At 43.4% G+C, this 26457-nt stretch overlaps 1 protein-coding gene across 2 annotated transcripts; it reads right to left on the reverse strand.

Moving 5' to 3' along the window:
• Positions 1–211: 211 nt before the first annotated feature.
• Positions 212–26457, reverse strand: BST1 (bone marrow stromal cell antigen 1). Of its 2 annotated transcripts, none has more exons than XM_014834745.3 (9): positions 25130–26457; positions 23542–23668; positions 21447–21582; positions 18791–18873; positions 15786–15862; positions 15373–15465; positions 12662–12748; positions 10217–10276; positions 212–1046 (listed from the first exon to the last, which is right to left on the reverse strand). In XM_014834745.3, exons 1-9 carry the CDS (start codon positions 25480–25482, stop codon positions 941–943), a joined length of 1122 nt encoding a protein of 373 aa, XP_014690231.3. In that variant the 5' UTR covers positions 25483–26457; the 3' UTR covers positions 212–940. The 2 variants fall into 2 exon arrangements, with proteins under 2 accessions (XP_014690231.3, XP_070362313.1); XM_070506212.1 differs by lacking the exon at positions 25130–26457 and adding an exon at positions 24643–24817.

Consider the following 26457-nt stretch of genomic DNA (forward strand, 5'->3'; position numbering starts at 1 on the left):
GCTGAGTAGTATTCCACCATATAGATGTAGCACAATTAGTTCATCCCTTCATCAGCTGAAGGACATTTGGATTGGTAAACACGACTTTTACTATTTGAATGATATTCCATCCTGCAGATGGAATACATACACCAAACCATATTTAAACAGTTCCTATTATTAGACATTTTGGGTTCCTCCCTGCGTTATAAATAACAATTAAATGAACATCTTTTTTTTAAATTTATTTATTTATTTTTATTATTTATTTTTTAGCCCTGAGCTAACATCTGCTGCCAATCCTCTCTTTTTGCTCAGGAAGACTGGCCCTGAGCTAACCTCCGTGCCCATTTTCCTCCACTTTATACACGGGACGCCTGCCACAGCATGGCTTTTGCCAAGCAGTGCCCTGTCCGCACCCAGGATCCGAACCAGCAAACCCCGGGCCACCGAAGCAGAATGTGCAAACTTAACCACTGCACCACCAGGCTGGCCCCATGAACATCTTTATACATCAATCTTTGCCTACCAAATATATAGGCATACATTTATATAGTGTATGTATATCATAAGCTATCAACAAGCATGCAGCGTGCCCTGCTGGGTATATAGAAAAACTTAGAAAATATATAAAATACAGTTCTATTAGAATTTTCTAAAAATGTTTGATTGTATAACAAACAATCTGGGTTTCAATGCTTTGTACCATTATGAAAATAAGAAAATAATAATGTGCTTTAATTCTAATGCAGCAGTTTTAACCTATGAAATAGAACTAATGTCTTATTTCTGAAATCCTGAGCATGTGTATCATTAAAAACCCATTTCAGGACATTGTCTTCCCAGTGGGAAGCTTCTTTAGACAATGGAATTGCTTGGTGCACACAGAACAAGAGGGATGAGTGTGTGAGGGCAGGTGTCAGCGCTGGGGCTCGCTAGGGCAGCAGAGCTGAGTCTCTAGTTACTCTCCAGCAACTGAAGCCAAAGCCACTAAGAGAAGAACGATAAGGCCGGCACTTTGTTCTGCATAAAGGGCTGGGACTTCTCTTCGAGTAGATGCTGCTGCCCTGCAAATTAAAAAGGAAATAGAGAAAATGTCAGTGCTAGTGTATGGCACCTCCTTTCAAAAATATAAACGCACACTGCAGAAAAATGGAACTAGTACAGAAAGTTATAAAATGCAAAGTAAAATTCCCTTAGTATCCCCATTCCCACTTTTTTGTTTTGAGGAAGATTAGCCCTGAGCTAACATCTGCTGCCAATCCTCCTCTTTTTCCTGAGGAAGACGGGCCCTGAGCTAACATCCATGCCCATCTTCCTCTACTTTATATGTGGGACGCCTACCACAGCATGGCGTGCCAAGCAGTGCCATGTCCGCACCCGGGATCCAAACCAGTGAACCCGCTGCACCACCGGCCAGCCCCTCATTCCCACTTTTCATAGAGAATCAATCTTGGTAGTTTGAGTTGTCCTTCCAGGAATGAGATACACACACACACGTATGCATGCACACACACACACACACACACATTCACATATCTTTTTATCTAAGAACAAATGGAATCTGCAACTTGCTTTTTTCACCTAACACCATTTTTTGGACATCCTTCCATATGGTACATATCAAGTTTATTTCATTCTTCCTCAAGGATGAACTCGTCTTGTGTGGATGTACCATAAAGTCAGCCAAGTTCTCCATTGACGGACATTTCACCATCAGAGTTTAACTGGTGAGGAAAACCTGTCCTGACATAAAGACATCAAGACAGGACCTGGCCAAAACACGGACTCTGGTCATAACCAATAGGGTCTGACCACTGGATTTTTAAAAACCGAAATTACTGAATTCTTTGAAACCAATTAAAAGAGAAATTTTTTAAATTAGGAAACAATCTGATGTTGGTTTGGAAATGTATCCCTTGGCTCTCGACTCGTGGCCGGGGTCCTTGAAACCTCCTTACTCCATTTGCTCAGCAGTTCCCCTCTTTTTTGCTACAGGAATCTCCAGCAGCCCGCAAATCTGTACTAGGGCTCCTCCTGCTGGACATGTTCTACCACTGCACTTCTGATTCAGTTCACGTCCCAGACTTGATTCATTCAAAATTGATGATTTTCTTTTTTCACCTTTAAATAATTAATGAATTAATACAAGGATACATTTTCATTTGCTTAAATAAAATAATACAGAACTAAACAGAGTAATAGTGAGTCTCCCTTCATCTTTTTCCGGTTCTCACTCCCGTTCCCTGGAAGTAACCACTGTTAGCAATTTGGAGTTCATCTCTCAGACCTCTTTCTATCATTCATGCCCATTATCATGCACAAATAGAAACACAGTTTTGTTTTCCTTTGCTTTGCATGTCTGGGCCCACCTTCTATGCATTGATTTGTCACAATTTAGCTCAAGCTTTTCATGTCGGTGTGAGGTTGTGCTTGAGGGCAGCTTTTATGCACAGAAAAAAACACTATTTGCAGTTACTTTGGTTTTAAAAATTAGTTCTAACAACTAGAATATATAACTATGTACTGGGGGGCTTTGGGGAGAAGAAGAAGGAAAAACAGATTGGCAACACATGTTAGCTCAGGTGCCAATCTTTTAAAAAAATTAGTTCTAACTATTAAATACATAAATTCAAAAGCCTGATTTTCCCACATACTTTTCTATTTAATTTATGAATCATATTTTCTATTTAAAAACCTGGTGAGTTCTGATAATTTTTAAGGAGGCTTTATTCAAATTCCCTTGAATATTTTAAACTCAAATTACTTCAGGTTAAATTATTTTAAACTTAAGTTTAAAAATATTACGTTCTTTTAAAAATACTTTAATACTTTAAATGACTTTAGATGAGCAAAACCTTCTCAAATACTTGATTCTAATAAATCTAATAAATGTATAAAAATTAATTTTAATTCTCTTAAACATTCCAATAATGATTAAAAACTTAGTAAAATTCTCTTATAACTTTCAACTAAAAATCCCAAGTCTAAAATCAGTTATTTAATAATTACCATATTGGAATCACAGGGCTATTCCAACAGCTATTGTTATATGCTAAATTCTCTAAAATGTTGCAAATAAATTAAATACCAAACAATACAGATTGCTCCTAAACTTACCACAAAAGTATTAATAATAATAATACAAGCTGTTTATTCCATTCTAAGTCTTTGCAGATTAACAGTCCTTTACCCCACTATTCCTAAGCAAGTAGAATTTGGTATTCCCACTTCTGTGGCTTAGGACCTGAGTAGCTGTGGGGGTAGGGGATGGTTGTGGAGGAGGAACTGGACACAACGATGACACACATTTTGGACAGAGAATTTGGGCCAAGATGAGAGATCTGATGTCTTCCCTTGACCCTGACCAAAATAGTGAGTCCTTATTTCAGTAAGGTATGTCTGTTTTCTCATATCCTCACCAATCCTGTAGATTATCAGTCTACTGAATTTTTAGCCAATATTATAACCTATAAACATATAAAGTTGTTTTCTACATATTTTTTCAATTTAATTGTTCATGAGAATTTTTCCATATTGCTGTATGATTATCCATCAGGTTCCCCACCCCCCCACCCCCGCTTTATGGAGACATAATTGGCATATAACATCTACCATTGTTTTTAATGGCTACATTCTATTCCATCCAGTAAATGTAACCCTTTGATGTAACCATTCACTCGCCATTGGATATTTAGGCCCAGCTCCCAATGTTTGCATTTCTGATTCAGTATTATAAAGAATGCTTTGGTGAACATCTTTGAGCATATAGGCTGTGTCCACATTTTGAATGATTTCTTTAGAATAAGGTATCAGAAATACCCTAACGTCTGAGTTGGGTCAAGCATTAAGGACACTTCTATAATTCTTGAAAGATATTGTCAAATTGTTCTCCCAAAGCATTTTACCAATTCACAACTCCATCAAGCATTGAATAACATCTTTAAAATATTTTTATGCTATTTTTTGTTAAGATGTGTCAATGAAGTCAAGGTGGAAATTGCACCTTATTCAATTTGCATTTCACTGTTATTAAATGATGAAATAATTTTCCATATTTGCCATTGGTGGTTCCTCTTCCATAAATTATCTACCAATATTCTTTGCTAGGTTGTTTTAAAAAGAGTTTAGTAAAATTCCTTTCACAGCAATAAAAGAGGAGAAAAACTTGGCAAAGAGTGAAAAAGGATTTTATTCTTGACGTCAAAGGAACTGGGAAAGAACCATCATAAATAAATCAATTTAACAATCCCTGAAAGAATGCCCAAACAAAGAAAGAAGAGCAGGTCAGGAACTATAACCCCTTCCTTAGCTGCTGTACTGCAAACCCAGCGGCACACTGAGGCGGTGTGGTTCGGTGGGAAAAACAAGGACTTTACACACAGACAAACCTGGCTTCTGTTTCTGGCTCTAGCCAACCCTGAGTGACTGCTGAACTTCTCTGAACCTCAGCATCACTGATGAGGATCAAACTGCCCACCTTCTAGGAATGTGATTGGACAAAATGAGATGATGACTCCAGAACGCCAGGCTGAAAGTCTGACACATCCGAAGTGCTCAGAAACACCTGAGGACAGGTGAGGAGAGCCACCCTCATTCACCTTCCACATCCTGCAGCAGGGGAGGTAAACCAAGGCACTGGCGCCAGTGTGGCACCACTTAGCTATTTCAGGAATGGCAGTGTAGGGTGCAATGGGTTTTAGAGAAAGGAATTTTACAGGATCTGTATCTGTATAAAGTTTACAGTCTTGTTAAGGAGACAAGGAGTAAAACCTTAAAGATCTATGTCACACTGTAACACTACACACATCCACCCCGCCAGACCTTATGAGGTCCCTGGCTCACCGAGTTGTCTATTCTATCAAATCTTCCCAACAACCTTGGTCCCCCTTTTCCACCTAAGTGAGCCACAGCTGGTTTCTGCTTCTTGCAATCAAAATCTGGACCTTATACATATGCTGCTGCTGGACACCACTCCACCTCTTGTAGGACACATGCCACTCCTTTCAGTTGCCCAGCGTCTTTGAACACTCTTTGTCTCAAATCTATTCCTACCCATGGTAGAAACAATCTTTCGTTCATTCATTCATTCATTCACTCATTCATTCCTAAGTGCCTACCAAGCTGCAGGCTGTTTTAGGTTCCTGGGAGACAACCATCAGTGAACAAAGCAGGTGAAAGCCCCTGTCCCCATGGAGCTCATGTTCTAACAAGTGAGAGACGGGAAATAAAAAAATCAACTTAATAAGCAAATAAGTCAGAAGATGGTAAACACTATAAAAAAGAAAAATAGAGCAACATAAGGGGTTTCCCAGAGCCGGAATTTATGGCCCAGGCTGTAATTTTAAATACTGAGGTCAAGGGGACCTCATGGAGGTGAGATGGGAACAAATACTTACTGTAGGTGAGGGAGTCAGCCACATGGGGGAGGGGCTTCCAGGCAGAGGGAACAGCAGCAGCGAGGGCAAAGGCCCTGAGGTGAGAATGTGCCTGGCACATTCCAGGAGGTCACTGTGGCTGAGGCTCAGTGAGGGAAGGGGAGTAACAGAAGAAAGTGGAGAGAAGTGGGGCCAGGGCAGGCTGTCTGGTTCTTACTCTGAGTGACGTGGGAGCAACGGCAGTGTTTTGAGCAGTTGAGTGACATGACTAAAATTTTAAAGGACTATTCTCTACACTTTGTATATGTTGGAAAATTTCCCTAATAAACAATAGAAATCAAAAGCTAACTCTAGTAGCTGAGTTTCAAAGGCACCATGGGGGGAACGGGGCAAGGTGAAAGCAGGGAGACTCTTTTGGGCCTATGGCCATAATCCAGGTGAGCGATGAGAGTGGCTCAGACCAGGCTAGACACAGTAGACGACTGAATCTTCCACCAATTTGGTAGGTCAAACCAATAGGATTTTCTGGTGAAGGGTGAGAGAAGGGGAGGAGTCAAGGATGGCTTCAAGATTTTGGGAAGGGGCGTTTGGGGATTTGGGGACAGGTGAATGTTACCCCCACCCATCAATTGAGACAGAGAAGACTATGGGCAGACCAAGTTTAGGGGTGTATTAGTTTCCTGTAATACATTTAGTGACTTAAAACAACACAAATTCATTTTCTTACAGTCCTGGAGGTCAGAAGTTGGAAACCAGTTTCACTTGGCTAACGTCAAGGTGTCAGTGGGGCTGGTTCTTTCTGGAACATCTCCTGAGGGGAGAATCTGTTTCCGTGCCCTTTCTCTACCTTCGAGCATCACTCCAATTTCTGCTTCCATTATCATGTCATCTTCTCCTCCTCTTCTCTGTCAAATCTCCTCTGCCTCCCCTTTACAAGGACTCTTACAATTCCATTTAGGGCCTGCCTGGAAAATCCAGTACAATCTCATCTCAAGATCCTTAACTTAATAACATCTGCAAAGTCCCTTTTGCAATATGAGGTAAAATTAACTGGTTCCAGGAATTAGGACCTGGATATCTTTGGATGCCATGACTCAACCTACCACAGCAGGTAAGTTCAGGAGTTCAGTTCTGGATGTGTTGGGTTTGAAATATCTATTAGACATCCAAGGGGAAACACTGAGTACACTGTTGAGTATATAAGTGTGGTGTTCAGTGAGGGCCTGGACTAGAGAGATTCATTTTGGAGTCACCAGCATCGAGATGAGATTTAAAGCCATGGGACTGGATTTAAAGCAGGGACTCACTTTCCCAGACTTCCTTACAGTTAGAGCACAAACACATGACCAAAACTCTGCCAACGAGATCTGCCCTGGTGAGCACAATGGATTAAAACAGCAGTTGCCATATAGGGTCCATTCTAGCCATGAGAGTGCCCAAGGCACCAGCTTTCCAAGGCAGCAGTGGTAGAGATTCCAGAAGCATCATCCAGGTGCGAGTATCACAGGCACTCCCTGAGGTGTCTGTACCCAGACAGGCTGCAGCGGGGTCTGCCCTGGGACAGTTCTGGGTGACACTTTGGTGTGGCCTCCCGTCCTGCTTCTCTGGCTCTCCCAGGAAGATACTGTGAGCAACCTCAAACCCTTTAACACATCCCATTTCTACTGAACTACCTGGAGCTGGTGTGCGATGCTTGCATTTAAGAATTTCAGCTGATGTGCTCTCTACATGAACTATAGGAACCCAACCCTGTGCTCAGCCCAGGCTCTGGAAAGCCCTCCTCCTGCACTGTCTAGAAAGAGGGTTGGGCACTTAGACACACTTGGTTTTATTCAATCTTCACAACTAACCTGTAAGACAGTTCCCATTATTTTTAGTTTTGTAGATGAGAAAACTGCCAAATTCAGGCCATCTGTCTCCACCTGCAGTGCTTTGACTACCACCAAAGGGTCAGTGTCCACTGGCTTGTGGGCAGGAAAGCACGGGGGTCTTTAGGAAAGTGGATCAAAGCTAGCCTGAAATGAAAGTTCCCGGTGAGGAGCAGTGGGCGGTGTGTTGAGAAAGAGTATGAAGACCCTGGGAGGACAGGCTGGAATTGGACGTGTTGGTAGGAACCTTGAAGGTCTTAGAGCGGCAGGGAGAGGAGGATGGATTTCATTTTCAGGTGAGGAAAGTGAAGACCCAGGTCCACAGGTCTTCATCTCCCGTGAGAGAACTCAAAAAAATGCAAGCCAAATTCACAGGGAATGGACAGCAGAGCGTCGGAGAGAACTTAAATCCATCACCCACCCCCGGGATGGTAGCCCCGAGTACACATGCAGGTGATGGTGGATCTGTTGTCCCAACTTCCAGTCAAAAGAGCATAACAGTTGCCAGAGTAAATTCTGAACCTCACAGACTCGCTTCAGACCCACTCACTAGCTGGGTGGTCTTGGGTGAGTCCTACCTTAGCTTCTCTCACCAGAGTTTCTTCACCTCTGAAATGAGGATAACAGAACCTTCCACATTGGTTCAGATACAGGTTTGGTTGCTGTTAAAATGACCCCAAATCCCAGTGGCTTAGACAAGACAGATGTTTATTTCTCTCTCAGTAACTGTCCAGGCTGATACGGTATGGGAGCACCCAGCCTCCCTCTGCTGTGTCGCTCTGCCACGCCCTGTTGAAGATGGCTCAGCACCACACCTTCTGGATTCATACCCCAGCCAGCAGGAAAGGGGAAGGGGAATGCATATTCTTTCCTTTCAAAGGCTTAATCCAAAAAATTGCACACATCACTCAGCCACAGTGAGATGGAAGGCTAGGAAGCACACACATTATTATTGATAGCCATCAGCCCAACTAAAATCAAGGGTTCTATTACTAAATGAAGAAAGGAAGAAGAGCTATGTGGGCATGACGAGCAGTCCCTGTCTCTTTCTCTGTCTCTCTGTCTATCTAATGGACTAGTTATAAGGATGCACAAAATGTGCTCTGTAATTCACACAGCACAACCTGGCACAGAGTTGATGTCCAGCCCTGATTAGTTCTCTTCCCCTTGCAGATGGGAGACTAGATCCTACCGACGTTTATGGAGCACTTACTATGTGCAACTGTGATGAGGAACACAAAGAGGAAGTTGATGCAATCGCCAAATCGAGTGAGGGAGACAGACATGTGGAATGAACTAAAACATGGCTAGAAAGAGGGAAGTGCTATAGTCAAGTTGGGCACAAAGTCCTTGGAGAGCAGAGAAGGGGGTTCTAATATCCACCTGAAGAATCAGGAAAGCCTTACAGAGGAAGGGACATTTGGAGTTGGGTCCTCAAGGATGCATATGATGTTAGCAGATAGGAAAGAAAGGGAAGAGAACTCAGGCAGCAGCTTCAGAAATCTTCCTGCCAACACAAATCCAAATAACAATAAATCATCATGTTCTACCCACAAAACTGATTAAAATTAGACATAGATATAGGTACAAGTACAGGTACAGATACAGATTCAGACACAGATACAGATATAAATAATACCCAGTGTGGGCAAAGGAGGGGAGAAAAGTGCACCCACCAATATGTTGGTGGGAGTGTACGCTGGTGCAGCTTTTTTGAAACATCAAAATTGAAACTATCCACATCCTTTGACCCAGCAACTCCATTTCTGGTCATCTATCCTACACAAATACTTGCACAAGAACTCAAGGTATATAATCCATGATTATACTTCAGCATAGTTTATAATAACAAAACAACTACACTACAACGGAGTCAGCCTATGACTGGAAAATGGCTAAATAAATGATGGAGAGGCCATCCTACAGAATACTCTGTGGCCACTCAAAGACTGGGTCAGAAAGTATGACAGACTTAAACGGATGATGCCCTTATGGCGCTAAGTGAAAAAAGCCCATGGCAGAACAATATGTCTAGTATGAGCGCTTTTTGTACAAAAACAAAGGCAAATAAATAAATGAAAACAAGACCAAACCAAGAACAAATAAATAAACAAACTTAAATCTGTGTCTGGTAACATGTATATGTTTGTGCATTGAGGACATACGGGAGGAGATGGACCTAAATGTTAAAAGAAATTACTTTGAGGATATGGGAGTGGAGGGAAAAAGAAATCCTCATATTCCTTGTTGATGATAGCTAAATATTGGAAACAATCTACATGTCCACCGATGGGTAATGGGTTAAAAAAAATCATGATACGTGCATACAACAGAATGCCACAGAGCTGTTAAAAACAATGAGGCAGTTTTATCTATAGATAGGGAACAGTACCAAGACACACTATTATGTGAAAAAAGCCAGTTGTAGAATCCTATGTATAGAATAGAAAAGAGAAATATGCCTCTGTGTGTGTTGTTGCAGGCACAGAATATTCTAGAAGGATACACAACAAACCAGAAATAGTGGTTGCCTCTGGGTAAGGGTACTGGGTGACTAGGAATAGAGAAAGAAAGTTTATTCACTTTTTCTACCCTTTTATATCTTTGAATTTCATTGCATGATGAAGGTATGTATTACCTTTTCAAAAAATTTAATACGATTTTAAAATATACAACGATTAAGAAATAAATTTTAAAAGGTCCTCCTGCCACCCTACTCCTAGAATTCCTGTGGAAGCAAGTGCAGCTGGAGCAGAGGGCCGCATCAGGGCAGGAGTTCAGCTCAGCTGGGTAGATGTTCATCAAATCTGCACCAACCTGGTAGCTCAAGGAAACTGAGAGGAGTGCAGTGCAGAGGTACAAACCTTCCTCTGCAGCCCGGTGTTTTAGGGGGTGAGGGCAGAGTCATACTGCAATTCATCAGTGTTCTGCAAATAGTAAGGACTGGTTATCTTGGGGAAGCAAGGAGGTTGGGTTAAGATATTTACTTACGAATTTAAGGCACAGTCAGGATGAGTGCTGTGGTCCACGCACTTTAAGAGCTTCACTGGTCTATAAAATGAAAAGAAATATTTAAGAGATTATTTAAATGACTTTCACTCATCAAACATATATCATGTGCCTGCAAGGTACTTGGGGATACGAAGTCTCTGACCTTCGAAGAACACGCGGTTTCTTTTTAAAACTATTAGCCAACATTTACTGAGCACTTACTATGTACCAAGAAACCCGATTATGTATTGTACATAGATTATATCATTTAATCTTCACAACAGCCCAATGGAGCAAGTACTACTGTCATCTCCAATTACAGGTGAGAAAGCTGTCCAGAGGACCTTGCACAAGTCCTCACAGTAGGAGTGGAGGAGCTGAACTTGAGCCTTGTGGGCTTACTCTAGAGCCCAAGTGTGTAACCAGTTCTGTATAGATGCACGATTTTCCTTGGAAAAACCTCTTGATACGTACTTTGGGCAAAAGGTTGGACTCAAAGCACACAGTGATGGCTGGTACCCAGGCTTCAGCAAAGAAAGCTAAATTGTTCCTCACGATAGAGGGAGAAGATGTGGAGCTCCAGGGCAGCCAAGGGGGAAGGAAAAGGCACAGTGAAGAGAGGAGCCAGGGACCGATGGACACTGGGCTTTGGGTGGGAGCCAAGCCTACAGAGATCCCTCGTGGCAGGGTGACTGGAGAGGACATTGGAAGAACAGCAGATACACTGTTCCTCTGTGGTATGCTATGTGACCCCTCCCTAGGACTTGTTTACTTTTCGGTAAAGTCCACACTACGCAGACATTTTTTATGGGAGTAGTTTGTTATTGTTGTGTTATGCTCCCCCAAAACGCATTGAGTTTTAGAGTCTAGTTCAATACAAAGCTAAGCAGAAAACAAGCAAGAGGCAAGAGAGGCTGTGAAAAGACGAGATGTTGCCAAAATTTGCAAGAACCCCGGGGAGAACCTTTCGACTGATGCAGGACAGAGGCCAATGTCATCTGAATTTTGAGAGGCAGGAGGTTCTCATTTACATCTGGCTTGGAGTTTGAGTTATTAACCTTCGTCACAATCCCACGTTAAGCCTTCTGTTATCTCCTCTGTGTTCCCAGAAGCAATACAAACGCCCACCTTAACACAGAAAGAGTCCATGCGCAGTAAAGAAACGGGGCTGGGGGAGCTGAGTCGGGCTCGCAAGGGAACATCACTGAAGGCCAGCTTAGGTGGGGACAACACTGGAGTGAGTAGAAGCAGGCTGAGACCCTGAGGACAGCTGTGGGCAGGGAAGGAGACCAGGGGCTCTGGCCCAAAGGAGACTCTGGGGTGCAGGTTATGTTCTGTTTCTTGATCTGGGTGCTGGTTCAGGTATATGTTGAATTTGTGAAAATTCATCCAACTGCACACTTATGGTTTGTGCATTTTTCTGTACATAGGTTCTATTTCCACAAGAGTATTTGCTTTGTTTTGTTTTTAAAAGAGGGTATTAATAAGACCTGACTTTTGAATTTCCTGAGATCATTAGCAATAAGAGATGAGTAAAACGGTACAGCTTTAAGCTGTGGGAAAAGACAACAGCTTTGAGGGGCCCATTCTTTCGGGGAGGCATGCGTACAGGGAGACCCACACTTCCAAGGGGCTTGGCTCGGATGGGAGGATTATCTGGCCCACAGAGCTATTCAGAAGACAGAGGGCAGCAGAGCCAGCTGGATGGTCACGGGCACTGGACAAAACCGCAGATGTAATTTGCATACCTGCCATACCCACAAATGTTCAGGAAAGCCACTAAGTCCTCGCAGTTTTGGACTCTGGCCTCAGGAATGAAACAGGCCCACAGACTTAGGTGCTGACGCACAGAGAAGCAGGAAGCAAGCAGCAAGGTGAGAAATTCCCCATCCAGGGCTTTCAACTGTCCCAGGGTTTGAGCCAAACTTACTACATTTCCAAGAATCAGAAACGCCCTCAAACGATATCTCATTATACGTATATAAAGTGTCTGGCCCATGATCAGCTCAATAAATGGTAGCTATTACTATTTTCCTATTGGTCTGCAGTGAGGATGTATCTACCTGGAAGTAGCTGAGCACCTGCCCTGGGCAAGGATCCCACTGCAGAGTAGCATCCAAAGATGCCAGGACCACAGCCCCTGTTCTCAGCTTACTCACCATGTGTAAGCAAGTGAGGGGGAAACTGGACAAGCACCAATGATAAACGGCTACTCTGTCTGTCCTTTCAGTGTCATTAAACAGGACTCTGGACAGAAGTGGAGGAGAGGCCAGGCAGAACCCTGGCCAGAAGGCACTCCCATTCCCCACACCCAGAGACAACCCAAAAGGCACAGTCCCGGGGCCTTTAGAACTGATGGCCCCAAAACCCTTTCAACAGTCCCCTAGGCTCCACGATCACCGCTCCACCTTTGAAGATATGCACCAATTATAATCTGCCACCTACACGTAATCATTTATACAGCTGTACTGAAAACCCATCTCCTCCAGTCTCTCTTCCAGGACTTTCACACTGCCTTCTCCACAAGATTCCCTAAAACATAAAAACAAAAAGATAAAAATTAAACAAAAGGAGAAGAGGAAAGAGGAAGTTGTTTCTGGGCTAATTAAAACTTCTTTTGACCATGTTCTCCTTGGATATTCCCCCCTCTGGAAAAGCATTTGGGAAAGTCTCTGAACGCAAAAGCGCTGCTGGCTGTAGACCCGCACCGCCCCAGCACGTAGCGCTCGGAACCCCCACTACCGAGCTCAAAGTTTGAGGATTCGCACTGGGAGCGCCTGTGCCGGCGCATGCGCAGTGCGCCACAGGGCGCGTCACAGCCCCACCCAACACCCCTCCGCTAAGTGCCCCCCGCCCCAGCTGGCGCAATGCTGACTGCCAACTTGCTCAACCTAGCGTGTATTCAGTTAAGCTTTAAATGGCGACAAAAACATACAAATAAAAAAGTATTAGAAAACGCAAATAAGGAAAAGGAAAAAAAAATTACCCCAAATCTCACATCACTAGAGATAACTGCTGCTAACATTTTGGTGTGTATCATTTTAGCCTTTTTAAATATATGTATTCCCACGAGACTTTTAAAATATAACAATGAGATTCTGCTGTCCAATGCATTTTGTATTTTGCGTTTGCTCATGTCTGTGTCTATACATATATACCCCTCTGCCTTTATTTTTAATTCCTGCTTGGTCTCACTTACATAATCAGGACATGATTCATAAGACCAGCCCCCTCTTGTTAAAGATCAAGATTTATTCCTATATTTCAACATCACTGACGCTACAGTGAACTTCGTTAAACCTTCATTTTCATACATATCCTTAATTATTCGTTTCCTTAGCATAAATTCTTGAAAGTAGATTTTCTGGCACCAAGGTTTTGAACGAATTTTAAGGCTCTTGAGTAGCCCTGCCAAACTGAACCCATGCTGACCACTCCAACAGAGTGTGAGATGTCTATTTCCCCACACTGTCATCAACAGGAGTTCTTACCTTCCCAATGGTCACAATTAAGCAGAGGGATTTAAGCACTGCCAGCTGGGGTTAGTAGGCATGGTATTCACATCGCAGGCAGGGCCCCGCCTCAGTGTATGTGGAATGAGAAGGTAAACAGCCTCCCTGCTATAAAATTAATAGAGAGGGAGCATACTAGGAGGAAATGAGCCATTGGAGGAAGTTTTCACAGAAGAAGTGGAATTTGGGGTGTTACAGGAACGAAGAGGGCAAGGTGTTGAATGACATCATGTTTTAGAACCTTGCCAAAATCTTGGATGATGTCCTTCTCTGGGCCAACTTCACTACTCAGAATTTTTTAGTAAGCAATGATCTGGATGTTTGAGGACACCTAGACACAGAGCTTAGTCGATGGGTTATTTTACTATTTTTTTAAATAAACACAGCCAAAGCGGTGCTAAACACAATCAGCTGTTAGCTGTGTTGTTTTTAGCTCCCTGCCTCTGATTTTTTTTTTCCTAAAATCTGAGCATCTCAGGATTCCCACTTTCTTAGCTCATGGCCAGCGACTCCACCCTATGGCATAAATGTTTGAGCAGGTGTTCTGACTCCGTTATCACCTCTCCTGCAGCGGAAATGAAGCCTGAGAGGACCTTCAACTGCAGTCTCCGTATCTTATTAAAGTAGGTTCAAAGGACAAGCTTTCTCTGATAGATACATCAAAACAACAAGCAAGCATAATTTCTAGACAAAGAGTAACTTCTCCCAGGACTAAGAAAAGCTATATGCATTGTTCTTCATGCAATGGAAAGTATAATTTGTCTTCTGGGAAGAGGAATGCAGATCCTGGTATAACTATGTAATAAGTCATTTGCAAATTTAATCGATTGCCCAAGAAACAGGAAAAAAATATCATTCATTGTATGGTAAGTCTTAGAGGGTCCTGGGGGCCTGAAACGGGGAATTTGCTAAGATTCTCCCAGAATATACTTTCAATAACACATCCACTCACTGGGGTTGGCAACACTTTCCTCTATGTACCATCAATGCTCTGAAGAACAAGGCCCCAGCTTGCCTCTGAAGCGCCATCATGGCTGCACAGCTTTAACTGGCTTGGCCTCATTGGCTTGTCTCTGAACAAACTGGGTTTAAGTTTTTTATCTTCTGCTTTGCCACCAGTGCCCTTCACTGATGAGAAGGATGTGTTCGGGCTTGTGTTTATACAAACTTGAGTGGTTTCCCACAAAATATGGATCTTACAAGTTTTCTTGGCCAATTTGAGACACAGTTGTGGAAGAGGTTTTTCTCTGACAATAAAGTCTTCATTACATAGTCCTTGGGTCAATTCTGAGAACTCCTGGCGAGGGTTTTTGGGCTTCAGACGACCAGACAGAGAAAGTGGTGTTGACCCACACAAATGCGTAAGAAAGTCTCCTATCCAATGCTGCCCAGGCCACTCAGAAAGGAACATGATTTTCCTTGGCTGGGAGGAGTTATCTGGACAAAGGAGGTTTTCTCTGTGGGCTCAGGACTGGCTAGTGGCATTTCCAGAAAGTCAAGCTTTTGCCTTTCTCTACCCACTACATTAGAAACAAAGAAGGCTGCTGTTTCCCCAAAAATGAAAATGTAAAACAGACTTGATGATATCACATCCAAGAAAAGCATGTTTGCACAATTACCATCATCAATAGCACCATAACTTACGCATTGGGTCCCCCGATTTCATGCATAACCCAGATCTCAATTCGTGTGATTTTATCCTTCTGGAAGTAAGGGATTTCAAAATCTGCAAAGAAACTGAGAAACAGGAAAGACATTTCTTAAAGTCCTAAGGGAATATGATACTTTTCTATTTCATTGTTAATTGATTTACATATTAAATTTGGTTTTTAGCCTTTATTTTTCAGTCACATTTCATTCATGGATTCATCAGCTATTAATAGCATAAATGTATAGACTGGGCTCTTATCTCCAGGTCATTGACCTGTTTTGCTCTACTAGAACTTCCAGACAAGCATTAGATTGGAGATTAGGAGGATTCTTTTAAGCTTCCGCTCAAAGGAACTAAATAAACATTTTGGCATCTTTGTTGTTTTTGTTGGTGCTGGCGTTCTTACCCTTTAATAGGATAGGCTCCTGTTGGCTCTGAACCATTCAGCATGACATGGATCACCCCAGAACTATCCTTTGAATACTGCAAGAAGAAGAAGAAACTATTTTGAGTAAACTAAGACATCATTTTTCAGCTATGAAATGAGCGATATTTTTTTCAATTAACAGTTCTCATCTTGTCAAGAATGTGATAAATTTGGTATTTCATGTGGCTGGTAGGGATGCAACTAGTGTATCTTGGAAAGCAGAGTACTTTGAAATGGCAAAAGCTCATAGACTCAGTAATTCCATGTCTGGGAATCTACTCTAAGAAAATAATGTGAAATAGATTCCAGCATTGCATCAGCTGGAATAGACTAAACTATGCTGCCATTACAAACAACCTCAAAATCACCATGGCTTTAAACAACAAAGACTATTTCATGCTCATATTACATGTTTATCACAGGTCCATTGTCCTTGCTCTGGGACCCAAGCTGATGAAGTCTCCACATCTGCAAAGTGGCTGACTGTCAGGGGGAAGAAGGGAAAAATGGCAAATCACAGACCAGTTCTTAGAGGCTTCCAACCAGAAGTCTCACAGTCACTCCCACTCACATCTCATTGGCCAGTGCAAGTCACACATAAGTAACTTCAAGAGGCAGAGTAGTGCAAACCACACGCTCAGAAGATGAAACAGAAATATTTGGTAAACAGCACAAAGGACCACCACAAGCACTGTGCGCAAAGATGTGTACTGCAGTGTTGCTTGTAACCAATCTCAAACAGTCAGCAACAAGGGAATGGAAAGTAACCCATGGTACTTACATGTCTGAAATATTAGCCGTCCATTAATAAAAGTCTACAAAAGATTTGCTATAGCATAGGAAGTACTTACATTCAAAGCAAAATGCAAGATTAGATGGATGGAGCATGAGCTCTACTATGTTAAAAAGAAATGGGCAAAAGTCAACGCCTGAAATTCCCAAGGGAGAGATAGGTGCAGAGAAGTTCCCAAATCTCCAGTTCAATTACTACTAGAACATTTAATTTCCCTCATAGAATGCTTATGCTAGAATGAGATACGTGTCTGGGGCTACTCTCATTCTCTGGCAAAGTGATGCCAGCACCAGCTGCAGCAAAACAATGTACTTCACGCCACCCAGGTGTCAGATTGCTTCCAAACAGTGCTAACAGCCATGCTTAAATCCTCAGATGCTGATGACCACTAGGCTAAAGAGACTGCCTTTAGGTGGCAGGAATGTGGTTGATTAATTTTTTCATTTATGCTTTCCATAATTTGTCATTTTCTATCATAAGCAGCTATTACATTGATGATAAGAAATAAAATTAATTTAAAAAAATGTGTACAGATACAATGAGGCTGTGTGATGTAGTGGTTGAAAATTTGCTCTCTGGAACCATACTGCCTGGTCTCAAATCCTGCCCCCTGGTCCCTATCCTCCTTATTTGCTCTGTAAGCTTAAGTTAAACTTAAGACTTAAGTTCTTGACCTGTTCTCCCTCATTTTTCCCATCTGTAAAACAAAGGTAATAAGAGTCTCTACTTCATAGGATTGTTGCGAGGATCAAATCATTTAAAATAATAATTATTAACATTTACTGAATACTTCTCTGCTCCGGTTCAGACCCTCTCCTCATTGCTATGCTAAACCACCTCTCCTCATGCCCAGACTACCCAGCATATTCTAAGGGCTCATGAAACGTGGGCACGATGATTAGATTCCCATTATAGACCTGGAGGAAGTAGGAGATGGTGGTTTGGAGCACACACTGTGCGGATCCGCTGGGTAGGATATACGGTTCCCTTATGTAGAAGGTTGACATCACCCCTGGCTTGCTGTTATGATCCACCCTCAGGTGATGATGCATCTGCAGCCTCCCAGTCCTCAATGAGGGGCTCGGGCAGCCCACTGCCAACTGACTGGAGCCTACGCTCAAAATGGAACCTGTGGGTAGTGGGCGCAAATAAAGCACTCCCACTGGAGCTGGCAGGAGAGCACGGGAATGGATGGAATGTCTTCCGCCTGGAGCGGGCCCTCTGCTTAGCTCCCAACTGCAGCCATGGTGGAGGATCCGACCCAATCCATCTCAGCTCGGTTAACAATGGGCCCAGTGGACACCTGGCGATCCAGATGAGAAAATGGGACCAAAAGAGACACTAATAGCCCTGAAAGGGGGTTGGTGGTAGTGGGTGGATGGACCTGAAGTCCACTCCCAGTCGATATAGCTAACTTTTAATAGTCAACAGCTCTTTGCCAGGCACTCAGCTAAGGACTTAACCCTCTTTATTTCCAATCTTTGGTCTAACCCTGGTGACATAAAATGTTAAGCTGCAGTCACTGGTACTGTATAGCTACTGGTAACTGTCATTTACTCTGGTGACAATATTCTCTGAGGAACGGACCTGCCTTAAGGGGACCATTTCTATAGCTCCAGTTTATTCTCAGTCTCTTATCACCTCCTCTCCCATTATTATCAGTCTTATGGACATTCCTGACCCCCACGTCTCAATCCCAGATGTCCTGGGGTCTCCCACAAAGCAGGGGTTGCCTCATTTTACACAGCAACCAAAATCACATTGATTGTGAAATATTAACAACCACCACGACATAATAGTAATAATAATAACTATTCATGTCCTCATCTATAGCTAACATTAGCTAAATGTTTCTCTGCCAGGCACTATACTAAGTATTTTAGCTCCTTAAATTCTCACACCTTTATGGAGCGGAGAGAATGAATCAGAATGTTTCAAAGGCTCAGAGAAGTTAAGTAACCACCTGACGGCCCAATCTCTGAACCCCTTTGCCCCATGTTCGTGGGTCCCACATCTGCTCAGCCACCCAGCAGAACAGATGCAAACACTGCCACCCTTCAAGCAATCTGACATAATCAAATCGGAGACAGCAGTTTCATTATATTAATAGCATGACTCTTGTTCAACATAAACTCATGAGATTTTCAACGAATCTTCATCCTCAACCTCAACCTGTCCATCCCAGGATTACCTGGATGGATGCCCTTTTCCAGTAAGAATCCACAGGATTGTTTTCACAATCTTCTGCCGTAGGGCAGGATTGGTAATCGAGTCCTAAGGGGAAAAGAGACAAACGTTTCATTTCAAAGTTTATATCAGGGAAGAATTAACTTAAAATATTTGCCAGCTCCACAAAATATATTTAGCCTGCATTCTGCACAACATGCAGGAATTTGACATTCACAGCTCTACCCACCCAGTCCACAAGGAGCCTGGTGAGTGACCACCCAGCCCGTGATAGGAAGACATTTGTCATTCTACTCATCACAAATATGAGGAAGGTGGAGGCCTAAGCAGCTGGGTTATTTCTCGACTGGAGCTCTACTAAAGTAATAAAAAAATTCTTTGCTCTATTGGGAGATGCACCTTCTCCAATTAACTCTGGTCTTGGAAGTGAATACAAAAAAGTAGCCTAAGAAAAGTGATAGTCCTAACGCAGAAAAAAAAAATTATAACATTTAAATATATAAAATGTTAAAATATATTAAATTTTTAAAATTTTAAATTTTATATCTGCAAAATTCAGCAGATATATAATGGGATTTGTTCCCCATTTACTCTATAAAAAAGGAGAAAGTTCTAATTGACAAATCATCCCAGGGAGAACCAAACAGGGCAAAATGTGTCCTTTCTGAAGGGACACGTGTGGAGCTCCCATGCCCGTCTGGGTGCACCAGCCTCCCAGCACCTCGAGGTGTCACCATCTTGGAAGCCCTGGAACCCTATCATTTAGGGGTTTTTATGGAGATTTCATTGTGTAGGCATGATTTACTAAATCATTGGCTATTGGTGATTAACTCAATCTCCAGCCCCTCTCCCTTTCCCCGACGACAGGGGATGGGGCTGAAAGTTCCAACTCTTTAATCATACCTTGGTCTTTCTGGTGACCAGCCCTCATCCTGAAGCTATCTAGGGGCCCCCAACCACCAGTCATCTCATTACCACACTAAAGACACTCTCCTCACTCCTCAGAGTCCAAAGGTATTAGCAGCTGCGTGCCAGGAACCAGGGGACAAAGACCAAACATTTATTTTGTATTACACCACACTCTCTCTCTTCATAGTCTTTCCATCACATCCTCCCTCATTCTCCCCCATTCTCCACAGGATGATCAAACCGAGGCTTCCTGGTCACTGTCCACTGGAAGAATGGCCATGGCCATTTGACCTGTACCTTGCAATGCTTCCAATCTCATTCACAGTGAAAGCCAGAGTCCTCACAATGTCCTGTGCTGTCTGGCCCTCGTTTATTCCTCTAGCCTCATAGCCTACTACATTTATCTTTACTTACTGCTCTCCTTGCTGTTCCTTAAATATGCCAGACACACTTCCACTCAGGATCTTCGCACTTGCTGTTCCCTCTGACAGGGAATGCTCTTCCCCATCTCCTTCATGCCTTTGCTCAAATATCACTTCTCAGTGAGGCTTTCCTTGGACACCAATTAAAACTGCAACACTTTCCTCTCCCCTCCTCACCTCTGCAGCGCCTCCTTTCCTCTTTCCCTGTTTGGTTTGTCTCTGTACCCCTTCTCATTTTATGGCAGACTATATATTTTACTTGCCTGTTTATCCCCTCCCCTCCCTCCATAATGTAAGGATGGGGTATGATTTTCCTGTTTTATCCTCTGCTATGTTCTCAGTGCGTAGAAGAGGAGGACCTGACACACAGTAGGCACTCTATGAATTTAGTTGGATAGACGAATGAAGGGAGGAGAATAAACAGAACTGAGCTTAGGTAAACTCATAGAGTGACTCCAATACCCAGGGAGGAACAATGTCTAGCCTTCACGGAGGGAACACATCCCCCCACCTCCTTTCCTGGTGGGCCTTCCTCCTGCTCCTCCTTAAAGATCCTCGTGAGTCAAGAGCCACTGCAAGCTTCCCCGATGCCCTGGTCTGGGCTGGTGTCTCACTCTGCCACTCGTTAGCTCCCAGTTCCTCCCGCATCAGGGCACAGGCTCTGACAGGCTACAAGCTCCCTGAGCCGGAACCACTGTATCAGCAGTTTCTAGCGTGGGAGCTGGATGAGTGAAGAGAGTTTTCACTGCCATCAGGGCAGCCCTTGTGACTTTAACTTTCACAGTGACTTTAATCCAGAAATATCTCCTGGCTTCCAGGAGTGACATTTAAGAGCACAAGTTTCAGAATCCGGCAGAAGAGGGTTGAACCCTGGCCCTACTTCCTCAAGTCATTAATCTCCCTAAGCCTCAGTTTCCCCCTTCTGGAAAATGAGGATAGAGAGGCAGACTTGTGCAGGGTGGGAGCATCAGCTTTGGAGTCAGACTGTCCAACTCTGCTGCTTATTAGCTGTGCAACCCTGAGCAAATTTCTTAACCTTGCTGTGCCTCAGTTTTCGCAACTGTCCAAATAGGAATTAGGATAGGACCTATTCCACAGAGCTGTTGCAGAGATTAAATCAGTTAATATTTATAAAGTGCTTAGAAAGTACCCAGCAAAGCTAAGTGCTCTCTATCTATTATTGTTATTTTTAATTAGTATTATTACCACCTACCTCAGAGGATCGAGGGGGATCAAATGAGGTAAATGTATATGAAAGCATTTAGCACAAAGGGCAAATGCATAGTAAAGGAATTCTTACTTTTCTTGTGATTTGTGCAGGAGTCTTACCGGAGGCATTTTCCTGTCGACACCAGCTCAAGAAATCTCCAACCCTGCCGTACAGGACATCACACAGAGGTGTAAAGCGGCGGGTGTTGTCTGCATAGCTGGTGACAAGGAGGTGGTTATTTTCCCAGAACAGAGACTAAGGAAAAACAAATACAAATTAAAATGTAAAATAAAAGCAAAACAGATTTTTTCAGGTCCAATATCATTAAGTCAGGCGTCCATTTCTCATTGAACTCTGGCTTGCCTCACGACAACCGAACGTTCTTTCTCTTTGTCTTTATTTACCCATTCAGAGTGCTACCACCTCTCTTCCCTTTATTCCAAGACCATCATGCAAATGCTAATGAAGTATTTTCCTAGTAATACAATATTGAATATATATTCCTAGATTTAAAAAAAAATCAAGGACCTGGGTTCGAATTCTGACTCTGTCATACACTAGACGTGATCTTGACCAAGGCGTGTAATTTCCTTGTGCCTCAGTTTCCACATCGGAAAAATGGGGTGCATGAGCTCTTTCTCTTCTTCCACAGCTGTGGTTAGGATGCTATGTGATCACAGAAAGTACTTCCTGAAGTGTAAAGTGCCTCAAAAGTGCATTACTTTTATATTATATGTCAGAGTTTCCACTATAAAGTTATAGAGTTTTCACATCACAATAATGCAAATAACAATATCCCGCTTGCCCATTATCTCCTCAGATCCTCGGGAGTCCAGTCAGTCCATGTCTAGACTGGGTGCTCCCTGAGGGCAGGGCTGTTTTGGTCCCTGCTGCCTCCTCAACCCCTGCATGATGCCTGGCACATGGAAGGAGCTCAGTAAATATTTACTGAGTTCACCAACCAGCACCAAAATCTATGAGAGAGGAGAACAAAATTTCTGGCTCCCCGTTTTACTGATAGGGAGGCAGCAAGATTCCAAATGCAACATATACTTAAAAATCATGCTTTCAGTCTGTTATATCTCTGAACCTCCCGGCTTCATTTACCTGATTTTAAAAATGAAAACATCAATGCTAAGATTATTTGTTAGGGTCAATATTCCCTGATTTTACAGTGAAAAAATCAGGTTAGGAATTATGATGTCAGGGAGACAAATACTGTGTGATCTCACTCATATGCGGAATATAAAAAGGAAACAACAAACAAACCAACCTGGTAGAAAAAGAGATCAGACTTGTGGTTAGCAGAGGCGGGGGTAGGAGGAGGGAAAATTAGAGGAAGTGGTCAAAAGGTACAAACTTCCCGTTATAAGATAAATAAGTACTAGGGAGGTAATATACAACACGATGACTATAGCTAACGCCGCTGTACAAGATACAGGAAAGGTGTTAAGAGAGTGAATCCTGAGAGTTCTCATCACAAGGAAAAACTTTTGTTTTCTTTTTCTTTTTTTGTATCTATATGAGATGATGGATGTTAACTGAAGTTATTGTGGTAATCATTTCACAATATATATAAATCAAATCATTATGCTGTACACCTTAAACTTATATAGTGCTGTATGTCAATTATATCTCAATAAAACCGGAGAAAAAAAGAATTATGTCAGAGAAATAAAAATGGTATCAAATTTTCTTTAAACTCAAGGTATTGTTCTAAGCAAGCATTTTATACAGATTTTCTCATTTATTTTCATTTTCTTAGAACTTTGACTGCAGACAGAACACAGATGTGGTTTTCTTAAAGAAACTGGTACCAAATAGATAAAATCCTAAGGCCTGTTAAAAGGAGGGATTGGTTTTCTGGGAGGATGCTGAGGTTGAGGGTTTTCTGAATTACTCAAGGTTCAGTCCTTTGGGACCAGTCAGGACGGAGGTTATTCAGAATTGGCTAGGGACAGAGGCCCAGTGAAAAGGTCCTGATGTCCTTGTGATTCCTGCACTGACTTAGGAAGGTTCCTTCTGCCCACAACAGGCAGGAGGCCCAGGGTCACTGTTGAAAACAGAGCCACCTTCCCACCACAGAGCTGTGCATGCACATCGTGAGTTTGTTGTTTGTTGTTTCAGTGACACTGCAGGGTCGCTGATGGCAGCTAATGTCACACCTGGCCCGTGCACTGTCTATCTCTGTGGAGGCAGACAGCCAGGTTTTACCTTGTCTCTGGGAAGAGAGTGCCTGGAGAGGCTGATAAAAAGGTCATAGTCCGAGGGAAGCACGGAGCAGGGATCCTTATCCAGCACCAGTTTAAAGGCTTCCCAGATGGCTGTGCAGTTCTTGTTCCTGTGCAAAAGAAACAGAAATTACAATATGATAGATTTCTATTAAAGCACTCCAAGAGTTTTACAAGCCCTTATGTCATATATCAAAAATGTAACTTAGGTGATGGATTTAGAAATCTGACAGTGGAAGTGTCTCTCAGAAGGCGCTACACAAATTTTGTAGAGCCAAGGAAGACAGTTTTGTCCCAGGCTCACAGAGAGAGCAGAAAAGGCACTGAGCTAGGTGACAGTTCCAATAAACCACACAGGCTCCCAGCTTCGGGGGCCTCTTCATTTAAAGATGTGGTCCATTGTGGGGTTGGGAGCCAGTGAGGTCAGGCGGATGTGCCGGACCTTGTAAAACCAGGAGTGAGCGCCAAGTGTTGAGAAATGCTGTTCCACCTCCTGCCAAGGCAGAGTATGACTTCCACTGCCAGCTACAAGTGTTGAAGAACATTCCAGCTTTCCCAAAACATTTCCCCTTGCATTTGTAACTTTTTATTTTCCATGTTGGGTGCTGGGTAACATGGGTGTTCCTTATCTTATTTTCTGCTCTTTTTTATTTGCCTTAAACATGTCACAATAGAAACAACGGGCAGGGCCAGCCCCATGGGCGAGTGGTTAAGTTCCTGCGCTCCACTTCCACAGCCCAGGTTCAGATCCTGGGGCAGACATGGCACCGGTAGTCAGGCCATGCTGAGGTGCGTCCCACATAGCACAAGCAGAGGCACTCACAACTAGAATATATACAACTATGTATGAAGGGGCGGGGCGGGGGGTTTTGGGGAGAAGAAGAAAGAAAGATTGGCAACAGATGTTAGCGCAGGTGCCAATCTTAAAAAAAAAAAACTGGCACAAGAAGGGGACTCTATGAAAACAGAAAAAGTGGGTACAAAGAAGGAACAAAAAATTGTAAGAAGCCAGTGCTGGCAAGAAAAACTCAAACTTAAAAAGTCCTCTAGATTAGAAGATCTGAAATTTGAATTCCCCAAATACCTGGACTCATGGAATTCCAGCTGGAGACCATATGCCTGGCTTTGATGGTGCCGGCTCAGCATATGCTGGTTGTCATCCAAACCTATCTCTACCTAATCGTCACCTCTAGACCACTCCTATCCTTCCTTCATTTATATACACACACACAAGCACACCCCTCACCTCCAGACCCCACACAGCGCCTCCCTCGCCCGTAGGTTCCCCACCCCATGCCTCCCCAACCTCTAAACTCGCCACCCTCCACACTCGGCTCCCCTGACCTTTAGAACCCCCACCTTCCCCCCACCCACACCCCTGTTTTTAAGACCCTCTACTTTCCCCTACGCCCCTGACCTTCAGACCCCATTTCCTCCTCCCCACGCCCTCCTCCCCTCTAGATTGCCCATTTGCCCCTCCCCTTGTCTTTTTCTCCCCCGCCTTTACTTCCCCTTCTCTCTCTCTCGGTCCCCTCCTCCTCCCCGCCCCCAGGCTCCCCGGCCGCGCTCACTGCTCTTCGGGGCTGAGCAGCGGCCTGTAGTCGTTGCAGCGGCCGAGGAAGATGCTCTGCAGGTTCGGGCTGGTCCCCTCTCCGTTCCACCGCGCGCCGGCAGCGCCCGCGGCGTCCACAGCCAGCCGCGGCAGCCACAGCAGCAGCAGCAGGAGCGCGGGCAGCAGCAGCCGCGAAGGTTTGCACCCCCGGGCAGACATCGCGGGGACTTCGGAGGGCCTCCTGGACTCGCTGCTTCTCCTCGCACTAAAGTGGCTGCGCCCAGCTGACAATGGGCACGACTGTCGCCCTGACACCACCCTCGCTCGCTTTCTGCCCCTTTCCGCTTCAGTTCCCGGACTGAGTTGGAACATCACGGAGGACAAGATATTGCTCTTGGCTCATCTTGGCCACAGTCCAGGAGGAGGGAGCCCCAAAGAAGCAAGGTTGGAGAATAGATGAGGAGAGTTCAGTCATCGGAAGGAGGATGTTTCTTCCCCCAAACTATGAGAACGTCGACAGACGCCCTCTTCCTCAACGGCCACTGATGAGTAGGCTTGCTTTGTTTTCAGGAAATAAGAACCACAAAACCTAATATTTATTGAACTATTACTATGTGCCACACACTCTAAAAGCATAATTTTCATTTACTTTTCACAACATCCCCCTGAGCTAAGTTTCTCATCTCCATTTTACAGATGAGGAAACTCAGGGAAGTTAACCAACTTGTTTTTCAGGAAATCATAACCTCAAACACTAATATTTACTGAGCTGTTATTATGTGCCAGGCACTCTAAAAGCATAATTTTCGTTTACTTTTCACAACATCCCTCTGAGTTAAGTTTATCATCCTTATTTTACGGATAAGGAAACTCAGGGAAATTAAGCAACTTCTCGGAGGTCACAATCTCACTTCCTGATGGATCCCAAATCCTAGAGACAATTAGTTTAGAGAGCTAGGATTAACAGAATTCCACTTACAGGGCCAGGTCCTCAATTTTTGCAGTAATTTAGTCGCTATGGCATATTCTCAAGAAGCTATTGGAGATAGGCTCCATAAAACAAGAAAGAGGAAGACAGAGAATCCAGGAAACTGGGCATCAACTCAGGAGAGACAGGAAGGAGGCAACCAGGATGACAACTTCAAAGCAAGTCAAAGAGCAGCAAGCTCAGATTGAGACAGCAAAATGGTTGAGCAGATACCTCACCAAAGAACATTTTCACACCAGGTATTTACCAAAGAAAAAATAGAAATATGTCTACCCAAAGATTTATACATGAAATGCTCATAGCAGCTTAATTCATTATAGCCCCTAACCAATGTAAATGTCCAACAAGAATAAATAATC

Source organism: Equus asinus, chromosome 3 (genome assembly GCF_041296235.1).
Source record: "Equus asinus isolate D_3611 breed Donkey chromosome 3, EquAss-T2T_v2, whole genome shotgun sequence".
Lineage (NCBI taxonomy): Eukaryota > Metazoa > Chordata > Mammalia > Perissodactyla > Equidae > Equus > Equus asinus.

Excerpts from the sequence above, each read along its gene's own strand:
- BST1 (XM_014834745.3), bottom strand. The coding sequence starts at position 25,482 with ATGTTCCAACTCAGTCCGGGAACTGAAGCGGAAAGGGGCAGAAAGCGA. Across the intron at positions 23,669-25,129 it reads CTGCTCAGCCCCGAAGAGCA|GAACAAGAACTGCACAGCCA; the intron begins GTGAGCGCGGCC and ends TCTTTTGCACAG. Across the intron at positions 12,749-15,372 it reads GAAATCGGGGGACCCAATGC|GGAATCTTGTGGAGAAGGCA; the intron begins GTAAGTTATGGT and ends TTTATGTTTTAG.